General features: G+C 46.9%; 1 protein-coding gene across 1 annotated transcript in view; it reads right to left on the bottom strand.

Moving 5' to 3' along the window:
- The window catches only part of ATM (ATM serine/threonine kinase), a 299,675-nt gene that overhangs the window by 189,566 nt on the left and 86,042 nt on the right, over positions 1–24,067 (bottom strand). The window contains exons 22-24 of the mRNA XM_077483959.1: positions 22,138–22,268; positions 20,538–20,637; positions 18,728–18,904 (exon numbers count right to left, since the gene is read on the bottom strand). Of these exons, the coding sequence (XP_077340085.1) occupies positions 18,728–18,904; positions 20,538–20,637; positions 22,138–22,268 (408 nt within the window). The remainder of the gene's footprint in view (positions 1–18,727; positions 18,905–20,537; positions 20,638–22,137; positions 22,269–24,067) is intronic.

The following is a 24,067-nucleotide window of genomic DNA, read 5'->3' as shown; positions in this document are numbered from 1 at the left end:
GGCGGGACCCGGCCGGGGTGTGAAACTGACAAGTAAAAGAGAGGCAGATCTGTCAGATTTGAGCTTGATGTCGGGGTGGGCGGGACCCGGTCGGGGTGGGCGGAACTCAGCAGCTATCAAACATCAGCCAACGATTGGGCTGCTTAAGAAAAGGGGTGGGGCCGCATACAAGTAGCGGCCCGCCCAGATCCCATTGGCTGGTGTTTGATAGCTGCTGGATCCCGCCCACCCCGGCCAGGTCCCACCCACCCCCGACATCAAGCTGAAATCTGACAGATCCTCCTCTCTCAGTTTCACACACTTAGCCCGGCGCTTGAAGCTTGCCAGAGCCGCTGAGTGTGGAGGAGGGATGAGGACGGCAGTCAGTGTTAATGCTCTGCATGTCTGGGGCATTAATAGTGAGTGGGCTGGTGGCAGCATAGGCGCCAGCTTGCGATTTCTGGTCACATTGGCGACCTGGCACCTGGAGTTTGTCGAGCCCTGGTCTAATTTATCAATTGTTTATTTTGGGGACTGTGTCATTTCACGGATTGTTCATAACTTTCTCTATGTGTATTTATTTTTTGTGTGGCAATTTATGTAAAAAAAAAATTTCAGCGCAGCTAACAGGTTTGGAATGGTATGCTAGTGTGGGTATCTCACATAATTTAGTTGCAGCAGTTAAATGAGTGTTTTATTATATTTTTAGGACAGCGCAGCATCACATTATTTCAATCTATAAGCATGTGCTATCTGGAGATACCTAAAATGGGCCCGTGCAGGTGTATTAAATTTGGTACACAATACATGAAAGGGAGTGAGCTCTCAGTTGGTGAGAATATGCTCAAGTCAGTATTTTGTGTTTGGCCCAGGCCTGTGGATCCGGGATGGTACTGAATTGTGGTAAGTTAGGATTCAGTGGTTGAGGAGACCAGGAGTTCGGCTGGGGAGCCCTCAACGCATCCCCCACCTTCCACGCCCTCATAGTGGTGCGCATAGAAGGGGTGAGGCAATGAGGAGTTTTTGGCCCCCTGAAGATCAACCCCTTAAGGGCCTCCAGAGACCCCACTATAGCCGCCTCTAACACCGTTGCAGAATTGGTCAGGTCTGGCTGCAACCACCAATGAGCGGTTACAAGCTGAGTGTCCAAAAAATATTTGTGGCAATCAGGGAGAGCCAAACCCTCGCTACCCACAGGCCTGGTCAGAGTGGTGTATTTGAATCTAGACGATTTAGGCCCCCAGATAAAAGAGAGCAAGCTAGTTGTTTAAGGGAATTAAAGAAGGTTTTAGTAAGCCATTGTGGGGAATTCCTAAATATATATACGTAAGCTTGGGGAGGACTTTAATTTTAAGAAGGTTGATGCGCCCAGTGAGGGAGAGGAGAATATTGCCCCACGCCCTCAGTTTAGACTTGATCCATACCAGGACAGGTTTGAAATTGAGCCGGACAAAGTCCCCGTCCCCTCTTGAGATGATGATACCCAAGTAAACTTATCAACCCATTGAAGTGGGGTAGAAGAGGGTGAGGAGGACCTGGCCCCCTCAACCACAGGAAAGAGCTGAGACTTATGCCAATTCACAGTCAACCCGATGAAGGCGTCCATGATTCTGAGTGCGTCCTGCAGAGAGTCACCAGCGTCGTTTAAAAAAAGCAGTAGATCATCCGCGTAGAGAGCCACTCTCTCCTCCAGCCAGCACACCCCAAGACCCCAGATCATTACCAAGCTTCGAAGGGCCTCAGCAATAGGATCCATGGCCAGGGCGAAAATAGCCGGGGAGAGAGGGCATAGCCGGGGAGAGAGAGTCCCTGCCTGGTGCCCAGGGGCGGACTGACAACTCATGGGGCCCCTGGGCAATAGAAGCTCATGGGGCCCCCTTGGCCGCCACACTCAAGCCACATCTGCACAGGGAGACACAGGGGGGAGAAAGCACACAGCGATACAGGGGGGGTGGGGGCAAGCACACACACAGGAGGACACTGGGGACAGAGAGAACAATGGGGGACACTGTGGGGGGAGCACAAACAGGGGTACACTGGAGGGAGAACATACACACACGGGGTCACTGGAGGGAGAGCACACACACACAGGGGGGACACTGGAGGGAGAACGCACGCGCACACACATGGGGACACTGGAGGGAGAACGCACACACACAGGGGGTCACTGGAGGGAGAACACGCGCACACACACAGACACTGGAGGGAGAACGCACATACACACAGGGGGACACTGGAGGGAGAATGCGCACACACACACACAGGGCATCACTGGAGGGAGAATGCACACACACAGTGGGTCACTGGAGGGAGAACGCACACACACAGTGGGTCACTGGAGGGAGAACGCACACACACAGTGGGTCACTGGAGGGAGAACGCACACACACAGTGGGTCACTGGAGGGAGAACGCACACACACAGTGGGTCACTGGAGGGAGAACGCACACGCACGGGGGTTCACTGGAGGAAGAACGCACACACACGCACAGGGGGTCACTGGAGGAAGAACGCACACACACGCACAGGGGGTCACTGGAGGAAGAACGCACACACACGCACAGGGGGTCACTGGAGGATGAACGCACACACACGCACAGGGGGTCACCGGAGGGAGAACGCACACACACACACACACGGGGTCACTGGAGGGAGAACGCACACACACACACGGGTTCACTGGAGGGAGAACACACGCACACACACACACACACGGGGTCACTGGAGGGAGAACGCACACACAGGGGGTCACTGGAGGGAGAACGCGTGCACACACACACACACACACACACACACAGGGACACTGGAGGGAGAACGCGCGCACACACACACACAGGGGGACACACACAGACTCTCACACACACACAGGGGGGGGACACACACTCACACACAGGGGGGGACACACACACTCACACGGGGGGAGGACACACTCACACACACGGGGGGGGACACACGGGGGGAGGACACACTCTCACACACGGGGGGGGGGGGGAGGACACACTCTCACACACGGGGGGGGGGGGGAGGACACACTCTCACACACGGGGGGGGGGGGGGGAGGACACACTCTCACACACGGGGGGGGGGGGAAGGACACACTCTCACACACGGGGGGGGGGAAGGACACACTCTCACACACGGGGGGGGGGGGGGGGGGAGGACACACTCTCACACACGGGGGGGGGGGGGGGAGGACACACTCTCACACACGGGGGGGGGGGGAGGACACACTCTCACACACGGGGGGGGGGAGGACACACTCTCACACACGGGGGGGGGGGGGGGGGGAGGACACACTCTCACACACAGGGGGAAGACACACACTCACACGGGGGGAAGACACACACTCACACGGGGGGAGGACACACACTCACACGGGGGGAGGACACACACTCACACGGGGGGAGGACACACTCACACACACGGGGGGAGGACACACTCACACACACGGGGGGAGGACACACTCTCACACACGGGGGGGGGACACACACTCACACACGGGGGGGGACACACACTCACACACGGGGGGGGGGACACACACTCACACACGGGGGGGGGGGGACACACACTCACACACGGGGGGGGGGGGGACACACACTCACACACGGGGGGGACACACACTCACACACGGGGGGGGGGACACACTCACACACGGGGGGGGACACACACTCACACACGGGGGGGGGGACACACTCACACACGGGGGGGGGACACACACTCACACACGGGGGGGGGGGACACACACTCACACACGGGGGGGGGGGACACACACTCACACACGGGGGGGGGGACACACACTCGGGGGGGACACACACTCACACACGGGGGGGGGACACACACTCACACACGGGGGGGGGACACACACTCACACACGGGGGGGGGACACACACTCACACACGGGGGGGGGGACACACACTCACACACGGGGGGGGGGACACACACTCACACACGGGGGGGGACACACACTCACACACGGGGGGGGGACACACACTCACACACGGGGGGGGGGACACACACTCACACACGGGGGGGGGACACACACTCACACACGGGGGGGGACACAAACTCACACACGGGGGGGGACACACACTCACACACGGGGGGGGGACACACACTCACACACGGGGGGGGGACACACACTCGGGGGGGACACACACTCACACACGGGGGGGGGACACACTCACACACGGGGGGGGGACACACACTCACACACGGGGGGGGGACACACACTCACACACGGGGGGGGGGACACACTCACACACGGGGGGGGGACACACACTCACACACGGGGGGGGGACACACACTCACACACGGGGGGGGGGACACACACTCACACACGGGGGGGGGGGGACACACTCACACACGGGGGGGGGGACACACACTCACACACGGGGGGGACACACACACTCACACACGGGGGGGGGGACACACACTCACACACGGGGGGGGGACACACACTCACACACGGGGGGGGGGACACACACGGGGGGAGGACACACTCTCACACAGGGGGGGGGAGGACACACTCTCACACAGGGGGGGGGGAGGACACACTCTCACACACGGGGGGGGGGGGGGACACACTCTCACACACGGGGGGGGGGGGGGGGGAGGACACACTCTCACACACGGGGGGGGGGGGAGGACACACTCTCACACACGGGGGGGGGGGGGGGAGGACACACTCTCACACACGGGGGGGGGGGGGAGGGCACACTATCACACACGGGGGGGGAGGACACACTCTCACACACAGGGGGGGGGGACACACTCTCACACACAGGGGGGGGGGACACACTCTCACACACAGGGGGGGGGGACACACTCTCACACACAGGGGGGGGGACACACTCTCACACACAGGGGGGGGGGACACACTCTCACACACGGGGGGGGGACACACTCTCACACACAGGGGGGGGGACACACTCTCACACACAGGGGGGGGGACACACTCTCACACACAGGGGGGGGGACACTCACTCACACACAGGGGGGGGACACTCACTCACACACAGGGGGGGGACACACTCACACACAGGGGGGGGACACACTCACACACAGGGGGGGGAACCCACACACTCGGGGGGGAAACACTAACTCACACACAGGGGGGGGACACTCACTCACACACAGGGGGGGGACACTCACTCACACACAGGGGGGGGACACTCACTCACACACAGGGGGGGGACACTCACTCACACACAGGGGGGGGACACTCACTCACACACAGGGGGGGGACACTCACTCACACACAGGGGGGGGGACACTCGCTGTTGTAGGGTTTTGTCCCATAACTAGAAAAAATGTAAAATCCTTAGGTCACTGGGATCCCTGGACGTTGGGCCACAGGGCCAAAGGTGGACACAGTCCTTACCGATAGAGACCATCTCGATTCCAGAAGGAAAATCCCAAGTGTAGAAAGGGGAACAGGGGGTAAACAGGGGATGCTTCTAAGCGAAGGTGAGGTAGTTCAGTGACTGTCATTGCAGCTCTTTAGGCAGGAGTGGATGGCAATCTAGCCAGCACCAGAAGACAAGAGACTAGCAGTATGGGTAAAAATGTGATGTAATGGGGCGGAAGGGACTGAGAACAGAGAGCAAACAATGCCGGGAGTCAGTAAGAGAGTTCCTTTGAAAGGAAGAGGAATATGTAGCTACTCCCTGCTGGTGGCGGTCGGACATTTTCGTTTTTTTCCCCTTTGGCCGCATACGATTAGCGGGTATCTAGCCACGCCGCTGCAGCCTCTGGAGTGTCAAAGAACCGAGCGCCATCTCCATCAGTGATTCGTAGCCTGCTGAGATACAAAAGGCTGAAACAAGTTCCTCTTTCTCAGAGACAGCGTCTCACATCAGTGAAGTAATATCTTTGCTGTACTTCCTGAGAGAAATACAGGAAAAAGAGCAGCCTGGTGTTCTCATATTTAATTTTAGGCATGGCCCGAGCCGCCGCCACGATGCGTTCCTGATCACGATAATTTAGCACCCGCAACAGAAAAGGGAGCGGAGGTGCCCTGGACCTCGGAGGGAGAGGTGGTACCCTGTGCGCCCTTACCTCTACAAAGGTGGGCGGCATCTCCCCCAGGTTGAATAGGGTGGACAGCAACTGCTCAGTAAACTTAGTGGGTCTGGAGCCCTGAGGCCTCTCGGGCAGTCCAAGTATGCGATATTGTTCTGCCTGAGGCGGTTTTCAGTATCTATTGCCAGCTCCTGAAGCGATTTCACCTGAATCTGCAAGGCCTTTACCTCCCTGGAGTCTGATCGGACCATGTCCTCCAACGCGGAGACCCTGTCCTCCACTTCGGCGATGCGTGACCAGAATTTATCCATATCCTGGCGGATAAGACTGACATCCACTATCAGGAAGTCGATCTTTGCCGTTAGGGTTTTTTTGCAGGATGTTATGGCGGCTAGGATCTCTGCTCCTGTGGGAGCCACCACCTCCCGTGCATTGGCCACCATCTTAGTCATGGATCGTCCTGCAGACGAGGCAGCCGCCAGTGGGGGGGGCACGAGGAGTTTTTGGAGTGGATTTAGAGTAGCGGGTCTTAGGGTGGCCAATCCGAGGTTCACCCAGGGGTGCAGCAGAGTCCTGAGGGAGTCTGAGGGCTGAGTGCCAGTAACCAGTTCCCATTGTTGGGGGGCAGGAGGCAGGCTCCGGAATTCTGGTGGTGGGATGAGGGGTGTATCAGCAATAAGCCTCCTGCACAGGATCAGGGCCCCAAGCAGAGCACAGCCTCTGCAAGGATGGGGACACAAGGAGAGCAAAGCAGATTTGCTGGGGCACGGATGGTGACACAGGGAGGAGAGTGTGGCGTTTCCTGGGCACGGGCCAAGGCACAGGTAGGGGAATACAATGAAGCGACAGCACAGTACCTTGTTGTGGAGGATGATCCTGGCACAGTAGGCCACAAAATGGCACCCACAGTCAGCATCCATGGGTCTCCCAGAAATTCCACAGGCCCCCTCACAGTCTCCCAGGGACTGCTGCCGGATGTGTGGGGATTCTCTGCCTCTCCTCCCGTGGATTACGGCAATGGAGCCCGGGGAGGGCGGAGGCAAGGTAGGCTGCAAGATGGTGACAGATCTCAGGAGCGTGTAGCCGGCCGCGGCCCAGCGGAGACACGATCAGCCAGCCAAACTCCACAATATCTGCTGGGATTGATGCAAGTATTATCCGGTGGCTATTAGATAGAGCCCAGAGTCCCCCGGGCATCCGCAGAAGGAGGATGGACGTGGATTTTTTGCTAGGCCGCAAGATGGCGGCAGCCACGAGCGCCAGGGAACTGTATCCATGGGTCCCCCTCGATCCTCCAGGCCCCCTCAATGTCCTGCCTCCTCCCAGGGACAGCCATTATCAATGCAGGACAATTCGCCGCCTCACCTCCCGCAGATTGCGGCACACGAGCCTGCGGATGTCGGAGGGAGTGTAGGCCTCAAGATGGCGGCGGATTCCTGGAGTGTGGAGCCGGTCGCGGCCTGGGAGACTTAATCGGCTGGGCTCCACAATTCCTGCCGGGACCGATGTAGATGATGCCTGGTGTCGTTCAGGGAGAGTTTGAAGTCTCTCCAGGTGCAATTAGAGTCAGGATGGTTGCGGATTGTGGCAGGATTAGCGGAGCTTCTCTGGAACACGTCCTGTTCCTTCTACATCTGGAAACGCCCCCCCCCCCCCCCCCCAGGATGTGACTTTTTAGTATCTGTTGTAACGTATCTTTTAGTTCATATGCTTGAAACTATATTTCTACATTGAGTAATAGTAATCTGCACTTGGCCAGCGTTGGAGCACTCAGATGGTGTACATCTTTATCCGAGATGTACATTTCGATATCTGGAGCTACCCTCCCCTCACGGGGCTCCGCGGGATCCAATACTTCCGTGCCATTACTCTTCTTTGGGTGATGTGCTTTGGGGTGTTGGATCTTGTAAGAGCCCTGTGTATGCACCACAAGGCTTTGCGATGTATAGTAGCCCATTATGCTTTACCTTTGCAGGGAAACAAAGAAGTAAACCCATCAGGGTTTACTTCCTCTTTAATGTAAGGGGACTGCAGGTAGATATTGTCTTCTTGCAGGAAACTCACCTTACCCATACTACTTCAGGTCAAGCTTTTTTCCCCACAGTACCCAACTTGGCATTATAGACTTTCAGATGTCAGTTAGGCGAAAGGTGTAGCCATTGAATTCCATAGAGAAACCTCTGTCATGTATGAAAATGCAGTGATCGATATATATGGTAGATACATATTCATAAATGGCAGCCTGGGTAACTTGCACTTTGGCAAATGTCTATGCACCCAACCATAACCAAGCGTGTTTCATAGCACCTACCCTCACTAAACTGAAGGACTTTGCTCACGGATGTATCATCATCCTGGCAGGGGACTTTAACACCCCTCTGGAACCTACAATAGACACTTCCCAGGGCAAGTCTAGCCTTTCCCATAAACGTATAGCATTTACTCAAACAATTCCATGATGCCCAAATCATGAATGTTTGGAGGTTTATGCATCCGAGGACAAAAGACTTTAAACATTAATCCCACCTTTATTTCTCATACTCGAGGATAGATTATCTTTTTCTTGATCATCACCTAGATCTCTCCCATCCACTCTAAAATTGGAAATTCCACTATTTCAAATCTTGCTCCACTCTGTCTCAAATTGAAAATTCCCTCTCTGCATTTAAAAATTACTAATGGGTAATTAAACAATTACCTTATCACCGAGGACATAGATAAAAAACAGATTGGTGATGACCTCTCCCTTTACTTCAAGGAGAATATGACCCCTGAGATCTCACCTGGAGTACTCTGAGACATTATTAAGGCGCATATTTGTGCAAAGCTTATAGCGCTAGGGTCTAGGAAAAAAAGGGTGAGAACACATCACCAATGTAAACTAATCCAGCAAATCAGTTTCTTGGAGAGGAATCATAAAACATTGCACTCTGACACTTTATCATTCTCTGACTCTGAAGAGAGAAGAGCTGAACCCCCTCTTTCATTCGGAACAGAAATATCACTACAGTATAATTTCACAACGGCTGTATGAACGGGGTAATAAACTTAGTCGGTTTCTTGCATGTTCACTACAACAGAAAAAAATGTGCCTCTTTATAGCTAAAATGAAGACGCCCTTGAATGCCTTGGTATAGGAGACTAAAGTCATAGCAAAGGAATTTCGTTCCTTTTACCAACAACTATATCACGTTCAACAAACTACAATAGATAAGTCGACTAGGGAGTCCCTGATTCAGGAATACCTCATGCAACTAATCTACCTAAGCTCCCTACTTCCTCTCTTGAAGCATTAGAAGGAGCGTTCACTACTTCGGAACTACGGGTAGCGCTTAAAGCCACAGCTAGTGGAAAGGCCCCTGGCCCGGTTGGTCTAACCATAGCATATTACTGTGCCATTGCAGACACATTACTCCCCCGACTAGCGTCTTATGCTAATTCGGTCTACAAAGGAAGTGCCCTCAGACCAGAAACCCTTCATGCACACATTATCCTTCCTAAACCGGGCAAAGATCCCAGCATTTGTGGTAGTTATAGGCCAATTTCCTTATTGAACTTAGATGCCAAAGTTATTGCGAACAGGCTCTTACCCTTGATACCTCAATGGATCTCTACAGGCTTTATCCCAGGTAGGGAAGGCTGTGACAGTTCTTTAAGAACCCTTTCCCTGTTAGCTTATGTTCATAGATCCTCCCAGTCCAACCTTCTCCTATCTATGGATGCTGAAAAGGCTTTCGACAGGGTGGACTGGGAATATCTGATATTGACCTCATCTTTCCTGGGCATTGGCCCCTCCCTGTTAACTTGGATATCTGCACTTTATCATTTTCCCACAGCACAACTACGCATCAACGGCACTTTAGGTGAGCCCTTTACTTTATCAAATGGTACCCATCAGGGATGTTCCCTCTCCCCTGTATTGTTTGCCCTCTTTCGACGATTCAAAATAATTTAAACACACATGGAATTAGAGTGGGAGCCATAGAACACAAATATGCGGCATACGCAGACGACACCTTATTTTACATTCAAGGGCCTATTGTTGCCCTCCCGAACTTGAGGTCGGCCTTTGTGACGTTCGGTTTGTCAGAACTATTGGGATTACTTAAGTTCATTGTCTTTAAAACTAAGAAACCCTCACAAGAAGGTTTTAAGTGTCTTATTTTAAGTTCTCTCAGATCGTAAATACTATTTCTGTCAGCCAGAAAAGATGAGAAGGCAGTGTTTAGACTAGAGACTCATATTTCAAATGAGCTGACCTATTTATTTATAAATCTCTCATTTAAATGAGAGAAGAGAACGGGACTCATTCAAAACTTATTTTTCAAAACAAGCTGTACCTAAAATGTATTGCAATTTTAACTGCATAAGCAATTATATTAGCAATAATTCTTCAAATATATTAGTAAATTATATTGGAGTAATTACAGGCATAATTAACTGAACAAGGAAACATATTTTGGTCTGTGCATCTTTATATATTTTATATTGTGACGGTATGCGAGGTGAGGTCATCAATTAACGGTATATTTCACCTCGCATTTGTTCTATTGTCAGACTGAACCGGAATCTGGCCTGGATTTTCCCAGCCTCTGTGGCAGGTTTGGTTCCGGTCCGGGTCTTCTGGTCCCCTTGAGTTCATGCTCAGTTAGACTTTAACCACTTGCCGACCGCCGCACGCCGATGTACGTCGGCAGAATGGCACGGGCAGGCATAAGCACGTACATGTACGTGATTTGCCTCCCGCGGGTCGGGGGCCCGATCGGGCCCCCGCCCGGTGCCTGCGGCGGTCGGTTTTCGTTCGGGAGCGATCCCGGACGAGGGGACGGCCATTCATTCATGGCCACCCCCTCGCGATCGCTCCCGACGAATGGAAATCCCCGGTGACATCACTTCCTCTCCTGTAATGTAAACACAGGAGAGGAAGTGATGTATTCTCTCCTCCGTGTCGGTATTTTTCGTTCCGACACGGAGGAGAGCGGATCAGTGAGTTGCACCAACACATCCCACACACAGTAGAACATGCCAGGCACACTCACACCCCCCCTTTACCCCCCGATCACCCCCCCAATTACCCCTGCCCCCCCAGTCACAGTGACACCAATGTCATTTTTTTTTTTTTTTTTTTTTTTTTTGCATTGGTGTCATTTGTGACTGTAATAACTGTTAGGGCAGTTAGGGTTAGCCCCCTTTAGTTCTAATGTACCCCCCTAACCCCCCCAATAAAGGTTTAACCCCGTGATCACCCCCCGTCGCCAGTGTCACTAAGGCTGGGTTCACATTGCAGCGGTTTATGAGAACGAATGTGATTCGCACCGCACTGCAGTGCAAATCACATCCGATCTCTGTGCGATTCGAGTTCAGCCATTCGCCGCACCCGCCGCACCCGCCACACCCGCCGCACCCGCCGCAAATTCGCACGGGACCCTTTTTTTGGCCCGCAGCAGAATCGGATCGCATGGGTGTTCACACCATGCGATCCGAGTTTGCAGATCGCACTGCGATATGCGAACTGATCTGGGGGTGTCAGTAACATTTCACTGACACTCCCAGCAGTTCGCATAGGGCAGTGTGAACTGCCGCCGGGAGGCATGCGATGCGGGAACCCGCCGCGGATTCGCGGCGTTTCCGCATCGCTCCAGTGTGAACCCAGCCTAATAAGCGATCATTTTTCTGATCGCCGTATTAGTGTCACAGGTGACGCTAGTTAGGCAGGTAGGTATTTAGGTTCGCCGCAGCTTTTTATAGCGCTAGGGACCCCCATATACTACCGCATAAAGCCCCCTGATTGCCCCCTAGTTAACCCTTTCACCAGTGATCACCATATAACTGTTACAGGTGACGCTGGTTGGTTAGTTATTTTTTTATAGTTTCAGGGCACCCGCCATTTATTACCTAATAAAGGTTTAACCCCCTGATCACCCGGCAGGTGTCATTTGTGACTAATAACTGTTAGGGCAGTTAGGGTTAGCCCCCTTTAGTTCTAAGGTACCCCCCTAACCCCCCCAATAAAGGTTTAACCCCGTGATCACCCCCCGTCGCCAGTGTCACTAAGGCTGGGTTCACATTGCAGCGGTTTATGAGAACGGATGTGATTCGCACCGCACTGCAGTGCAAATCACATCCGATCTCTGTGCGATTCGAGTTCAGCTATACAGATAGTATGGCTGAATTCGTGTCGCACCCGCCGCACCCGCCGCAAACTCGCACGGGACCCTTTTTTTGGTCCGCAGCAGAATCGGATCGCATGGGTGTTCACACCATGCGATCCAAGTTTGCAGATCGCACTGCGATATGCGAACTGATCTGGGGGTGTCATTAACATTTCACTGACACTCCCAGCAGTTCGCATAGGGCAGTGTGAACTGTCGCCGGGAGGCATGCGATGCGGGAACCCGCCGCGCATTCGTGGCGTTCCCGCATCGCTCCAGTGTGAACCCAGCCTAATAAGCGATCGTTTTTCTGATCGCTGTATTAGTGTCACAGGTGACGCTAGTTAGGCAGGTAGGTATTTAGGTTCGCCGCAGCTTTTTATAGCGCCAGGGACCCCCATATACTACCGCATAAAGCCCCCTGATTGCCCCCTAGTTAACCCTTTCACCAGTGATCACCATATAACTGTTACAGGTGACGCTGGTTGGTTAGTTATTTTTTTATAGTTTCAGGGCACCCGCCATTTATTACCTAGTCTCACTAGTGTACCCCTAAATTTAGGGGTGTCTACTTTCTAAAATGGGGTCATTTGGGGGGGGGGGTTTGTGCCATCTTGGCATTTTATGGCCTTCAAAACTGTAACGCCCTTAGAAAGCCTGAAGGCGGTGCTTGGTTTTTGGGGCCCCGTACGCGGCTAGGCTCCCAAAAAGTCCCACATATGTGGTATCCCCGTACTCAGGAGAAGCAGCAGAATTTATTTTGGGGTGTCATTTCACATATGCCCATGGCATGCGTGAGCAATATATCATTTAGTGACAACTTTGTGAAAAAAAAAAAAAGTTTGTAATTTTCCCGCAACTTGTGGCAAAATATAAAATATTCCATGGACTCAACATGCCTCTCAGCAAATAGCTTGGGGTGTCTACTTTCTAAAATGGGGTCATTTGTGGGGGTTTTGTGCCATCTTGGCATTTTATGGCCTTCAAAACTGTAATAGGTAGTGAGAAGTGAACTCAAAAAATTACGCCCTTAGAAAGCCTGAAGGCGGTGCTTGGTTTTCGGGGCCCCGTACGCGGCTAGGCTCCCAAAAAGTCCCACATATGTGGTATCCCCGTACTCAGGAGAAGCAGCAGAATTTATTTTGGGGTGTCATTTCACATATGCCCATGGCATGCATGAGCAATATATCATTTAGTGACAACTTTGTGAAAAAAAAAAAAAAAAAAAAAAAGTTTGTAATTTTCCCGCAACTTGTGGCAAAATATAAAATATTCCATGGACTCAACATGCCTCTCAGCAAATAGCTTGGGGTGTCTACTTTCTAAAATGGGGTCATTTGTGGGGGTTTTGTGCCATCTTGGCATTTTATGGCCTTCAAAACTGTAATAGGTAGTGAGGCGTGAAATCAAAAATTTACGCCCTTAGAAAGCCTGAAGGCGGTGCTTGGTTTTCGGGGCCCTGTACGCGGCTAGGCTCCCAAAAAGTCCCACATATGTGGTATCCCCGTACTCAGGAGAAGCAGCAGAATTTATTTTGGGGTGTCATTTCACATACGCCCATAGCATGTGTGAGCAATATATCATTTAGTGACAACTTTGTGTAAAAAAAAAAAAAAAATTTTTTTTTTGTCATTATTCAATCGCTTGAGGCAAAAAAATAAAATATTCAATGGGCTCAACATGCCTCTTATCAATTTCCTTAGGGGGTCTACTTTCCAAAATGGGGTCATTTGGGGGGGTTTTGTACTGCCCTGTCATTTTAGCACCTCAAGAAATGAGATAGGCAGTCGTAAACTAAAAGCTGCGTAAATTCCAGAAAACGTACCTTAGATTGTAGATGTGACAACTTTTGCGCAAACCAATAAATATACAATTATTGACTTTTTTTTTACCAAAGACATGTGGCTGAATACATTTTGGCCTAAATGTATGACTAAAATTGAGTTTATTGGATTTTTCTAATAACAAAAAGTAGAAAATATCATTTTTTTTCAAAATTTGCGGTCTTTTTACGTTTATATCGCAAAAAATAAAAATCGCAGAGGCAATCAAATACCATCAAAAGAAAGCTCTATTTGTGGGAAGAAAAGGACGCAAATTTTGTTTGGGTACAACATTGCATGACCGCGCAATTACCAGTTAAAGCAGCGCAGTGCCAAAGTGTAAAAAGACCTCTGGTCATTTACCAGCAAAATGGTCCGGTCTGAAAGTGGTTAAATGACCAGGAAGTGAGCACAGCAGTGCTCTGGCCTAAGACCCAGAAGGGAATCAGAGAAAGGAGCCCTGTTTGGATTGAAAACGAAAGTTTGCTTTACCTCTTGTTTTGTGGGCAACGGGGACCAGCCCCACATTGTATAGAGAGCAGTGTATGGTTTAGTTTAGCGCCGGATGGCAAGGATTTGTTTTACGGTTTTGTTTATTTTTATGACTTTGCAACCCGCCAGATTTTAAAGAAACTGCCTGTACGCTGACTTTCATTTCAAGAAAAGGTGATCCCCAAAGCTAATCACACCACAATATATAAATGTATTTATATTCATTCATCTATTGTTGAATATTAATCATGGATATAGTTGTTTAGATATTATAGTGAATAGAGAATTATTGTAACATTATGAAAATGTTAAATGTACGGAGTTTCTGGGAGTAAGAATTCTCCTGAAATAACACAAAGTTTTTGAGTACCCCATTAACTCAAGGAATTTAAAAGAAAAGGCAATTAGTGTAGAGTATATGTTCTCAAACCCATATATTTCATGAGTAGAGACAAAAGACTGGAAAGTTTGACACTTAAGAGACAGTTCTTGATATTTTATGCTCTTTTTCTAAGCTTAAGTCAAAAAGTTATTCCGGAATTCAATAAAAGTCAATTTTCTATACATTGCCACCTATTGGCCATTGTGAATAAAGGTTCCTTATTGCCCCTATAGATTTTTGGGCAGGAAATTACATGTGTTTGACGTCACTTAGGATGTTAAAGGCAGTTCCACACCCACTCCTAGGGGGGAATATAGGGTGTGATACACATAGCTGAAGAGAGCTGGAGATAGAGAGGCGAGAGGAGAAAAACAGAGCGGAGAGATGCCGGAATGAGGGTAAAAGATATCCTTTGGGACACCCAGCCAATATCTATCAAAACAAAATAATCCTAATCTCTGGTAAAGTATTCATCTTTTATTTTTACCCTTTGGTAATTGAATTGTTTTAGCATATACAAAACAAAACCATTTAAATATATGGCATAGCAATTTGGAATTGTGATATTTCTACCTGCAGTATGATATAATTTTATTTCAAATATTAAGAGAAATACACATTTTTGTATGTCTCTCCAAAAGCGAATACCAAAGTCTGTACAATGGTTTTGCCGTGATACATGTTTAAAAATAAATTAATTCTAAATTTATACTTAAACTAAGTCTTGGTTAAATTACCAAGTTTGTATATGGTTAACAAAATTTTCCATATACTGTAAAAAAGGTCTTTGTTTTGAGAAGAAATCACATGTGTTAATTTCAACACCTAGTTTGTTTTCATAAGTCTTTAAAGCCAAGGAAAAGCTATTTACTAAAGCGTCATGAAATGTAGACATGGTATTTTGTAACAAGAGCTTGTGGTAAAATTTCTCATTATCTGTATCATCCATATATTTGAAATTATATACTTTTTGTATCATCGCCAATTATCAAATATTATTTCACACTGAATTTTTAGTTAATAAATATATATATTTTTGCACATTGATGTATTCATTCTGGTCTTTAAACTAGCATGGATAAACTAATTTGAATTTCTTTGATTTGTGGAAAAATTTGAAAATCTCCTTAACCACAGATTTTTGCATAATTCCATAAATATAATACTGTTTTAATATTTCAGTATAAACATCTGAAAGGTTCCATATCCAACTTTAAAAGCAACCTCTCCAAATCAGAAATATTAAACATCTTGGTCCCACACAAAAACCATCCTTTTCCTTCAGTTGGAAACCCCATTCACTAAAATACCTTTGTATATTCCTCATCAGTATTCCACGTAAACTTTATCCCATTACTAAATTTGATCCGCTCAGACCTACAGAAATGGACCCGGCTAGCACACTCATGGTTGGGGAGGATCAGTGTTGTGAAGATGAACATTTTACCCAGCTGCTGTTTATGTTCCAAATGATTCCTTATAAGATCCCTCTGGTCGTGGGACTATATATAAAATCTATAACACCACACCTTCTTTATTGCGACCGCTTGTCTTGTCATCCAGCCATAAATGAAGAGGAGAAATATTGGACATCCTCTTCATTTATGGCTAGATAACAAGACGAGTGGCCGCAATAAAGATCAACGCGTGTTTAGAGTTGAGGTTCCATGTTGCTCTAATCGTCTGGTACAGGCAATAAGCCAATAACAGGGCTTTTCTTTTTTCCGACCCCAGTGTGCCCCCAGTTTCTCCCTGCCTTTCAGATGCTTATTACCCTCCCCTGGGTGGAGGAGGAGGGGGGTTTGACGTTTTGGGTCTACGGCAGGCCTCCCAGCATTGATGATAGCTGTAAATTATTAACCATCTGTGCATGTTCACGCCACCGGGGACCCCTGGGGTGAAAATCTGAGCGCCACCTGTACCACTGTACATGTTTTCAAAGTTCTTACTATTGAAGTGTTCAACATACACCTCTTGAACATCTAACTATGGTTTCTCCCTGCTCTTACCCTTGAAGGAGGAAATTATAGACTCCGAGTGTGAGAAACCTAATAAACGCATTGTAGATTTTTATGTACAATGGTGTAATAGCTTCAATAGGTGTTCTAAAATGTTATGCTTTTTCATGTGTATTTTTTTGGTCATTTTTCTAAATAAATACTTTATAGTTACTTATATATGTTAGAAAAAAGATAGAAAAAAGAACAAAAGAGCTGCGCCAAATATTATATAAATCAAAAAAAATATAAAAAACAATTTATGAAGAAAAGTCCATGAAAACTTTATGTTATCCAAGAAAGGAAAACGATTGCACCACAGTGATTCCACACTTCCTTATCGCTATAGTGTCCCACCACCGACAAAACAGTGCGCTTACCAGATGGTAAAAGCACAAGGAGCGTTTAAAGTACCAAGTCATGGCAGCTCCTCGCTTCCACCGAACACTTTATCTTTAATCCCTCAGGAACGAACGATCCATACACTGTAGTCGCTCCACAATCTCATAAGTAACCCAGGTACACGTTCGTAATATAAAAAGAAAATAAGCCTCCCATAGTGTAAAAAACTTCAATGCTTGTTTAATTAATAGAAATACACTTACATAAAAACGAACGTTTTTTCACATGTAAAATCAAGCCGGCCGGAAAAAACGAGAGCCCGTCCTCTCCATTCCCCTTTGAAAACGTCACGTATGACGAAACGCGTATGGGAGGGCACGCTGTGATGTCACCATGTGTTACGAGAGGAGGACGGGCTCTCGTTTTTTCTGGCCGGCTTGATTTTACATGTGAAAAAACATTCGTTTTTATGTAAGTGTATTTCTATTAAACAAGCATTGAAGTTTTTTACACTATGGGAGGCTTCTTTTCTTTTTATATTACGAACGTGTACCTGGGTTACTTATGAGATTGTGGAGCGACTACAGTGTATGGATCGTTCGTTCCTGAGGGATTAAAGATAAAGTGTTCGGTGGAAGCGAGGAGCTGCCGGTGACTTGGTACTTTAAACGCTCCTTGTGCTTTTACCATCTGGTAAGCGCACTGTTTTGTTGGTGGTGGGACACTATAGCGATAAGGAAGTGTGGAATTCACTGTGGTGCGATAGTTTTCCTTTCTTGGATAACAAAGTTTTCATGGACTTTTCTTCATAAATTGTTTTTTATATATTTTTTTGATTTATATATTATTTGGCGCAGCTCTTTTGTTCTTTTTTCTATCTATATTTATGTGTGTGTATCCCACTGTGGAGCAGCAGCCTTATATTCTGTGAAACATTCATTTGTAATTTTTGGATTATTTGTATTTATGTCTAAGATACATTTTTTGGGGGATATTCACATTTTTTTTTGCTTGATAATCTTCCCCTAGCACGATAAAACAAGAAAGAGGAATTGTTTCCCCTTTTTTTGAGGTTTTCAGCGCGGTTTTATTTTTCTTTTACTTATATATGTTATCTATACCTTTTTTGATGACATTTGTGCCTTAAAAGTCCACCACCTAGGGGATTTTTCTTTCTTCCTTCTAATATTGGATGTGGCACAACCCCCCTCTTTTGCGCAACAGTACTGGCCTAAAAAACTTTTCCTCTGTTTATAAAGTATGTTCTACCCTACAGTGTTGCTCCTTGAATATAATCCCTTGGTATATGGGTGTGTTAAACTGGATAATGTCTGCTGTATGGCATTAGTTGTATATTTCAACTTTCATGACTCATATTTTCCTGAGTTTAGTTCATGCCCAGAGGCTCCATACATTTACTGAATTATTCACATGGTAGCCACATACTGTTGTTTCATTGTAAGCTGTATTAATCTTTTAAAGAAAAATGTATTGAACAAAAAATTTATAAATAGAGACTAAGAATTTGTAGGAACTAACCTTTTTGACGAGTGCAGGATCAAGACCATTCTCTTTCACCGATTGACAAATAGCAAATAGCGCCTGCTTCTCACATACAGGACTGGACAGAAGAATCACTGAAACCAGCATCAGCAATGTAGAGTTTCTATTATACTTCTCATCTGAAAGCTCCTCTGGATCCGGATTACTGTGGGACTACAGGAAACGAAGAACAGAAAAAGCATGAGGTAAATAAAAATATTTAAAAGCATGGGTGCACTTTCCAAAAAAATGCACCTATCCTTTTTTGCCCCCTTCCCCTGAGATAACCCACCCTGCCCCCTTTCACAGATGTATACTTACTTCAATCCACTGACCAGGGTTCTGCTGTTTGTTGACATCCAGCAGTGCAAGTCTTCACAGTCTTAGCCTCTCCTCAGCATTACAGCCCCATAGGCTTCTATGAGACTGTCTGATATTTCTGACCTTTAGACACAGCCCAGTAGAATTCTTTTGTGTACCAATGTGCAAGGGCAGCCAGGACATTGAAGACTTGCGGCGTGGACGTAAACTAACAGCGGAACCACAGCAGGTGAACCGAGCTAAGTATGCTGGAGAGGTGGAGGGGTAGGTTAAGCCTGATACACACTAGTACATTTTTTTCGTTCAACCCAAAGGGCTGATTGCCGAAAAGGCAAGAGCTCAGGAGAAGCTGATGTTAGTACAGCGATCTCCCCTGCTATGATATTCTATTGTAAGAGAGGGATACGCCCCCCCCCCCCCCCCCAGAACATACCGGTCAGCGCCCTCTGCCATTGGGTGCCAATCAGCAGACATCTTTTATTCATGCCCCTTCGACAGAAGCCAGTGCAACTTTTTCAAGTGCACTTATTCTTTAATAAACACATATTATAGGCAAATCATCCCTTTCATCTTTAGTATACTTAAAGTGTTACTAAACCCAGGAGCCTGCATTCAATATGTCTGGTCTCCCACAGTACACAGGGCAAGGAAATGTAATTATTTTAGTAAATATAAAAACTGCTAAATGTCTTTCCTCATCGACAGTATATAGCAGTCTTGTGACTTCTATCAGTGTCTGGTTAAAGCTTGTAGGAGGAGTTTTGATTCTCCCCTGATTGTCCTATGAGGCTGCATGACTGCTAATTGGCCCCTATGCTGATCACGTGCACCTCCCCCCCCCCCCCCCCCCAAGAAAAAAAAACTCACTAACAATACACACCAAATTGAGCATGTGCATCTTGTCCCCTAGCCTCTATACTATCAAGAGATGGATTGGGGCAGTGGAAGCGGAGGACCACCAAATAAGACAGGATCAAACAAGCCTTTTTACACAATGCTGAGGATTGACCCGTTCCAATGCGAGTATAAAAAGTATGCTTTACTGCATATACAGATTTTACTTTTGTGGGGTTAGTAACAATTTAATTATAAGAAAAAACTTTTTTGGCTTTAAAGGTTTTTTTTGCCACTGAGGGCCCATTTGAGAGCTTTACCTTTATTATGGTAGGCACAACAGGAACAGAGAGGACATTTTTCTAAAGTGAAAAAAATCCCCTTACACAGTTCTGACTGGAAAAGCTTCCTAGTAGGAAAATTACTCCTCTACTGTTTTTCTGAAGACAATTTAACATTTTTAACTCTTAGTCACAGTGACAATGGTAACCAGGACAAATCGAGCCATTGAAGGAGCACAGATACCAATAAAAATCCAACAGGGTTTCTAACTTCTCCTTGCTCATTGGGGTTCTCTAGAACAGAATTATGAAAAACAGTATTTCTTATGAAAAAAAGCAGCAAGAAAAATGAAAGATAGGTGTATTATTACCAAGTAACTCATGCCTTCTTGCACCTTCATGTAAACATTTTCAAATCCCACCTTCTGCAACTTCAGGGGAAGTGCTTGAGATCTTGTGTCTTGAAATAGTCTAGAAATGACAGATGAATTAGATGATGATATGTAACCATCTAATTCAATGATAACTGTACAATATTAGCAATTATTATTTTCTGGTAAACAGTGCTGTAACAGTCATGCGTACCAGGCTAACAGCAGCCATTTTGTCATGTCTCAGCTCACCTCTGCCATGTTGTCTTGTGAAGGGCACACCGCAATGACCTTGTCCCCCCCATCTTTTACTTTCAGTTATCCAATACACAAACTGGTGACTAAGGCCAGGACCTTATCAGTCCAATGATCAGACACACACACTTTTCCATTACCCAATCTACAATTTAAGGCTGGAACCCCTAATAAAACTTTCACCCTCTCAATCCAGAGAACCAACAGATACCTTTCGTAAATACCTCAATCCACATAGAGCGCAGACAGTTTAGTATAGTTCTGAAACTTAAGCATGTTTTATAACTTCCAAATTAATAATAGCAAAGCAATAATATGGACATATTTAGTTTCCTCAGATAATTTGTAACGTTTCAAGCTGAAACATCCCAATGCCAGATCATATGGGAAACAAATGGTACCCCTTATTCCTCCAAGGTAAAATAGACATTGGAAACCTGCCATGTTTATATTTGTTTTGAAGCAAATGTCACGCTGGACCATAATATGGATGTGAGCAGACTGTAAACAGTAGAGATGCAGATATGAATATTTATCACAAATTGTACCTGAGACATGGTCATGAATGTAGAGACCGCCCAGCAACCAACCCCTCAATGAGATGACCAGACGATTTGTCATTGGCATCTGTCAACGCCCCTTTGATCCCAAAGTAAAGAGATGCCAGGACAGTTTGTCAGTTCTCTTTTACTAGAAACATCTGCCAAGTTTGAGAACCGATTAACCCTTGGCTTATCCACTGATCTCTGTTCAACCCAAGACATTGCGCAAGTATTCATTTTCACTCTGTCTTATTACTCTGTTGCTGTATATTGTCTTTATTTCTTTGAAACGCCTTTTTTCTGTAAATATTTTATTTGCACCAATTTTGACCTTTTTTATTCTTAAAACCTTATTTTGGAAAGTGTTAACCTTGTCCTTAAGCTATTAATGCAAGCTAACCGAGAACCTGCCTCTTAAAGAGTGCTACTGCATAGGATAAAGCCTACATACCTGTCCGTGGTGACAGTGTGTGTTACAGATAATTATTCTAAAATGGTATTGCTAAAATTACAAGCCCCTCCTGCTCGGTCCAAGGAGGTGGTGGCAGTTAGAGGGTTAATTGCTTAATTAACCCCAGTGACAATCGCTCTCAGGCTGCCGGTACCTAGATTGTGGTCCCGCAAGCTGAAAAATCTTTGTGCTGGGTGCAGCTCAGAGTGGCATTGTGACAGTGCAGTGTGAGATTGGCCAGTCCTTGTCACGAGTTAGTGAGGAGGGCAGGAATCTGATACCTGCGTTCGTCACAAGTGCTGGTTCTGCTTCTCTAACTCACATTAAATTATATTCAAAAGAGTTTTGTTACCTGTTTGTAGACTGAGCAGCGAGCAGGCGAACCTGATGATGTGAATCTGCAAGGAATTGAGAAAAGGCATCTTGCACAGAAATATCGGTCCCTCCTACATTAAGAATGGCCCACTTACCCTGGGGATCAACCTGTGGTAAATAGAAGCAAGTATTTTGGTTTATAATCAATTTAACTGCAAAAAACTAAATAAAAAGAGATTTTTGGTGTTTATTATGAACCGGAATTCAAATAGTGAAGACTTCCTGTCTTATAGGGAATATCTAGAAATTTTAAATTGGAAGTAAACTCTTATTTTTCACTTGTACCTACAAGTAAGCCTATAATAAGGCTTACCTGTAGGTACAGTGAATATCTCCGTAATCTGCACAGTTTAGGAGATATTCACACTGCTTGCCACCACCGGCACATGCGCTCTGAAGGGAAGGTATACGTGTGCCGTGGTCCGTGACTCTCGCGTGCATGAATGAATAACTTCACTGCGGCACAGCCAATCAGACGGCCGGAGGACACGAACAAGGAAGGAAGACCGTCTGAAGACGGAAGCGTCTATAAGCTGTGAGAGGGCGCCGCTAGAGGGCTTCAATCTAAGGTAAGTATGCATGCATATGCAAGATGCACACTAGCACATTATGCCTTTACCTTGCAGGGTTTAATAGAAAAAAAAATAGGTGTGATTCACTACCGCTTTAATTGTGCCTAAGTAGTGTCCTAAACAAATCTACCTTAAAAATAGCAGTGCGCTTTCTGTGCTGCAACTTCTATGCCTTTGGTCCTATAGTCTTAGATCTGCAGTGAGATCTAACATGCTGCTGCCTCCAACTGAGAGCCCCAGAAGATCTAAATTGAGATTTGGTGATATCACTGCTTTGCGCTGCAGAGGAAGCTGAACTGGAGAACCTTCAGTACAAAAACGTTCCTATTTCTACTTCATACATTCTGTAGATCTGAGCTGTCCGGCACTCTCCTGCTGCTTTTTGAATATGCCTCTATCAGTATAAAGATTATTAGTCAACAACGGGACACATTTAACTTGAGCAAAATCTAGCCTCCACCAAGATGGCCACCTGCACAGAGAAACAGTGGAGGGAAATTTACTAAAACTGGTGCACACAGAATCTGCTGCCGCTGTGCCAATCGGCTTCCAACTTCAAGCGGATCTTCACTGCATCTGAGCACCACAAACCAAAAACACTATTTAATTCAAAGCAAACTCCCCCATCCATTTCACGTCTCCATGCTTTATTTGTTAAGAAATCGCTTTGAAAAAAAACCCTAGCATTTCTGATCACGAGTAAGGGCAAATGATACATGTAGCATTTACTTCCTTGAATCTATCTGCCCTTCGGTTAAGCATGCATGCAGGAGAGTGTGCTTATCTGAGAAAACTCCTCCTCCTCCTCTCCTCCCCTCCTGAAGACTCCTGGTATGAATGACATCATCTTCCTAGGCAAGAAACCAGGAAATAACTGAAGAAATGTAAAAAACTAAATGTAAGAAAAGGAAAAAGGAAATTATATCATATCTGTTTTTTAATGCTAGCAGCATAAGGATTAAAACAAATATTGATTGGGAAAGTAAAGTTCCACTTTCAGCTTGTTCAATTAAGCTGTGACAATAAAACCTAGCAGCAGATTGGTTACATTGCAAAGCTGCACCAGATTCTATGCACACCAGTTTTCGTAAATCTCCCCCAGTGTGTAATAAGACATGGCTAATCAGTAACGAGGAAAAGAGCAATTGCAGAAAGCCTAGAATAATGTTGAATAATCTCTTGCCTTAGTTTTCTTTTTTTGGGTATAATTTGTTTATATTTCAGGTGTTCTTTAGGGGAAATGGGACAAAGTGATGGTCATATAAAGGAGTCCATTCAGGGTTTGTCAATTTCTCTTTACACTGGGCTAAAAAATCTCCCAGAGCTAATCATCAT

This window comes from Lithobates pipiens, unplaced genomic scaffold (assembly GCF_037356315.1).
Source record: "Lithobates pipiens isolate NorthernLeopardFrog02 unplaced genomic scaffold, aLitPip1_a1.2 Scaffold_16, whole genome shotgun sequence".
NCBI lineage: Eukaryota > Metazoa > Chordata > Amphibia > Anura > Ranidae > Lithobates > Lithobates pipiens.
The sequence above is the reverse complement of the archived record's forward strand: the minus strand, read 5'-3'. Positions and strand labels throughout refer to the sequence as shown.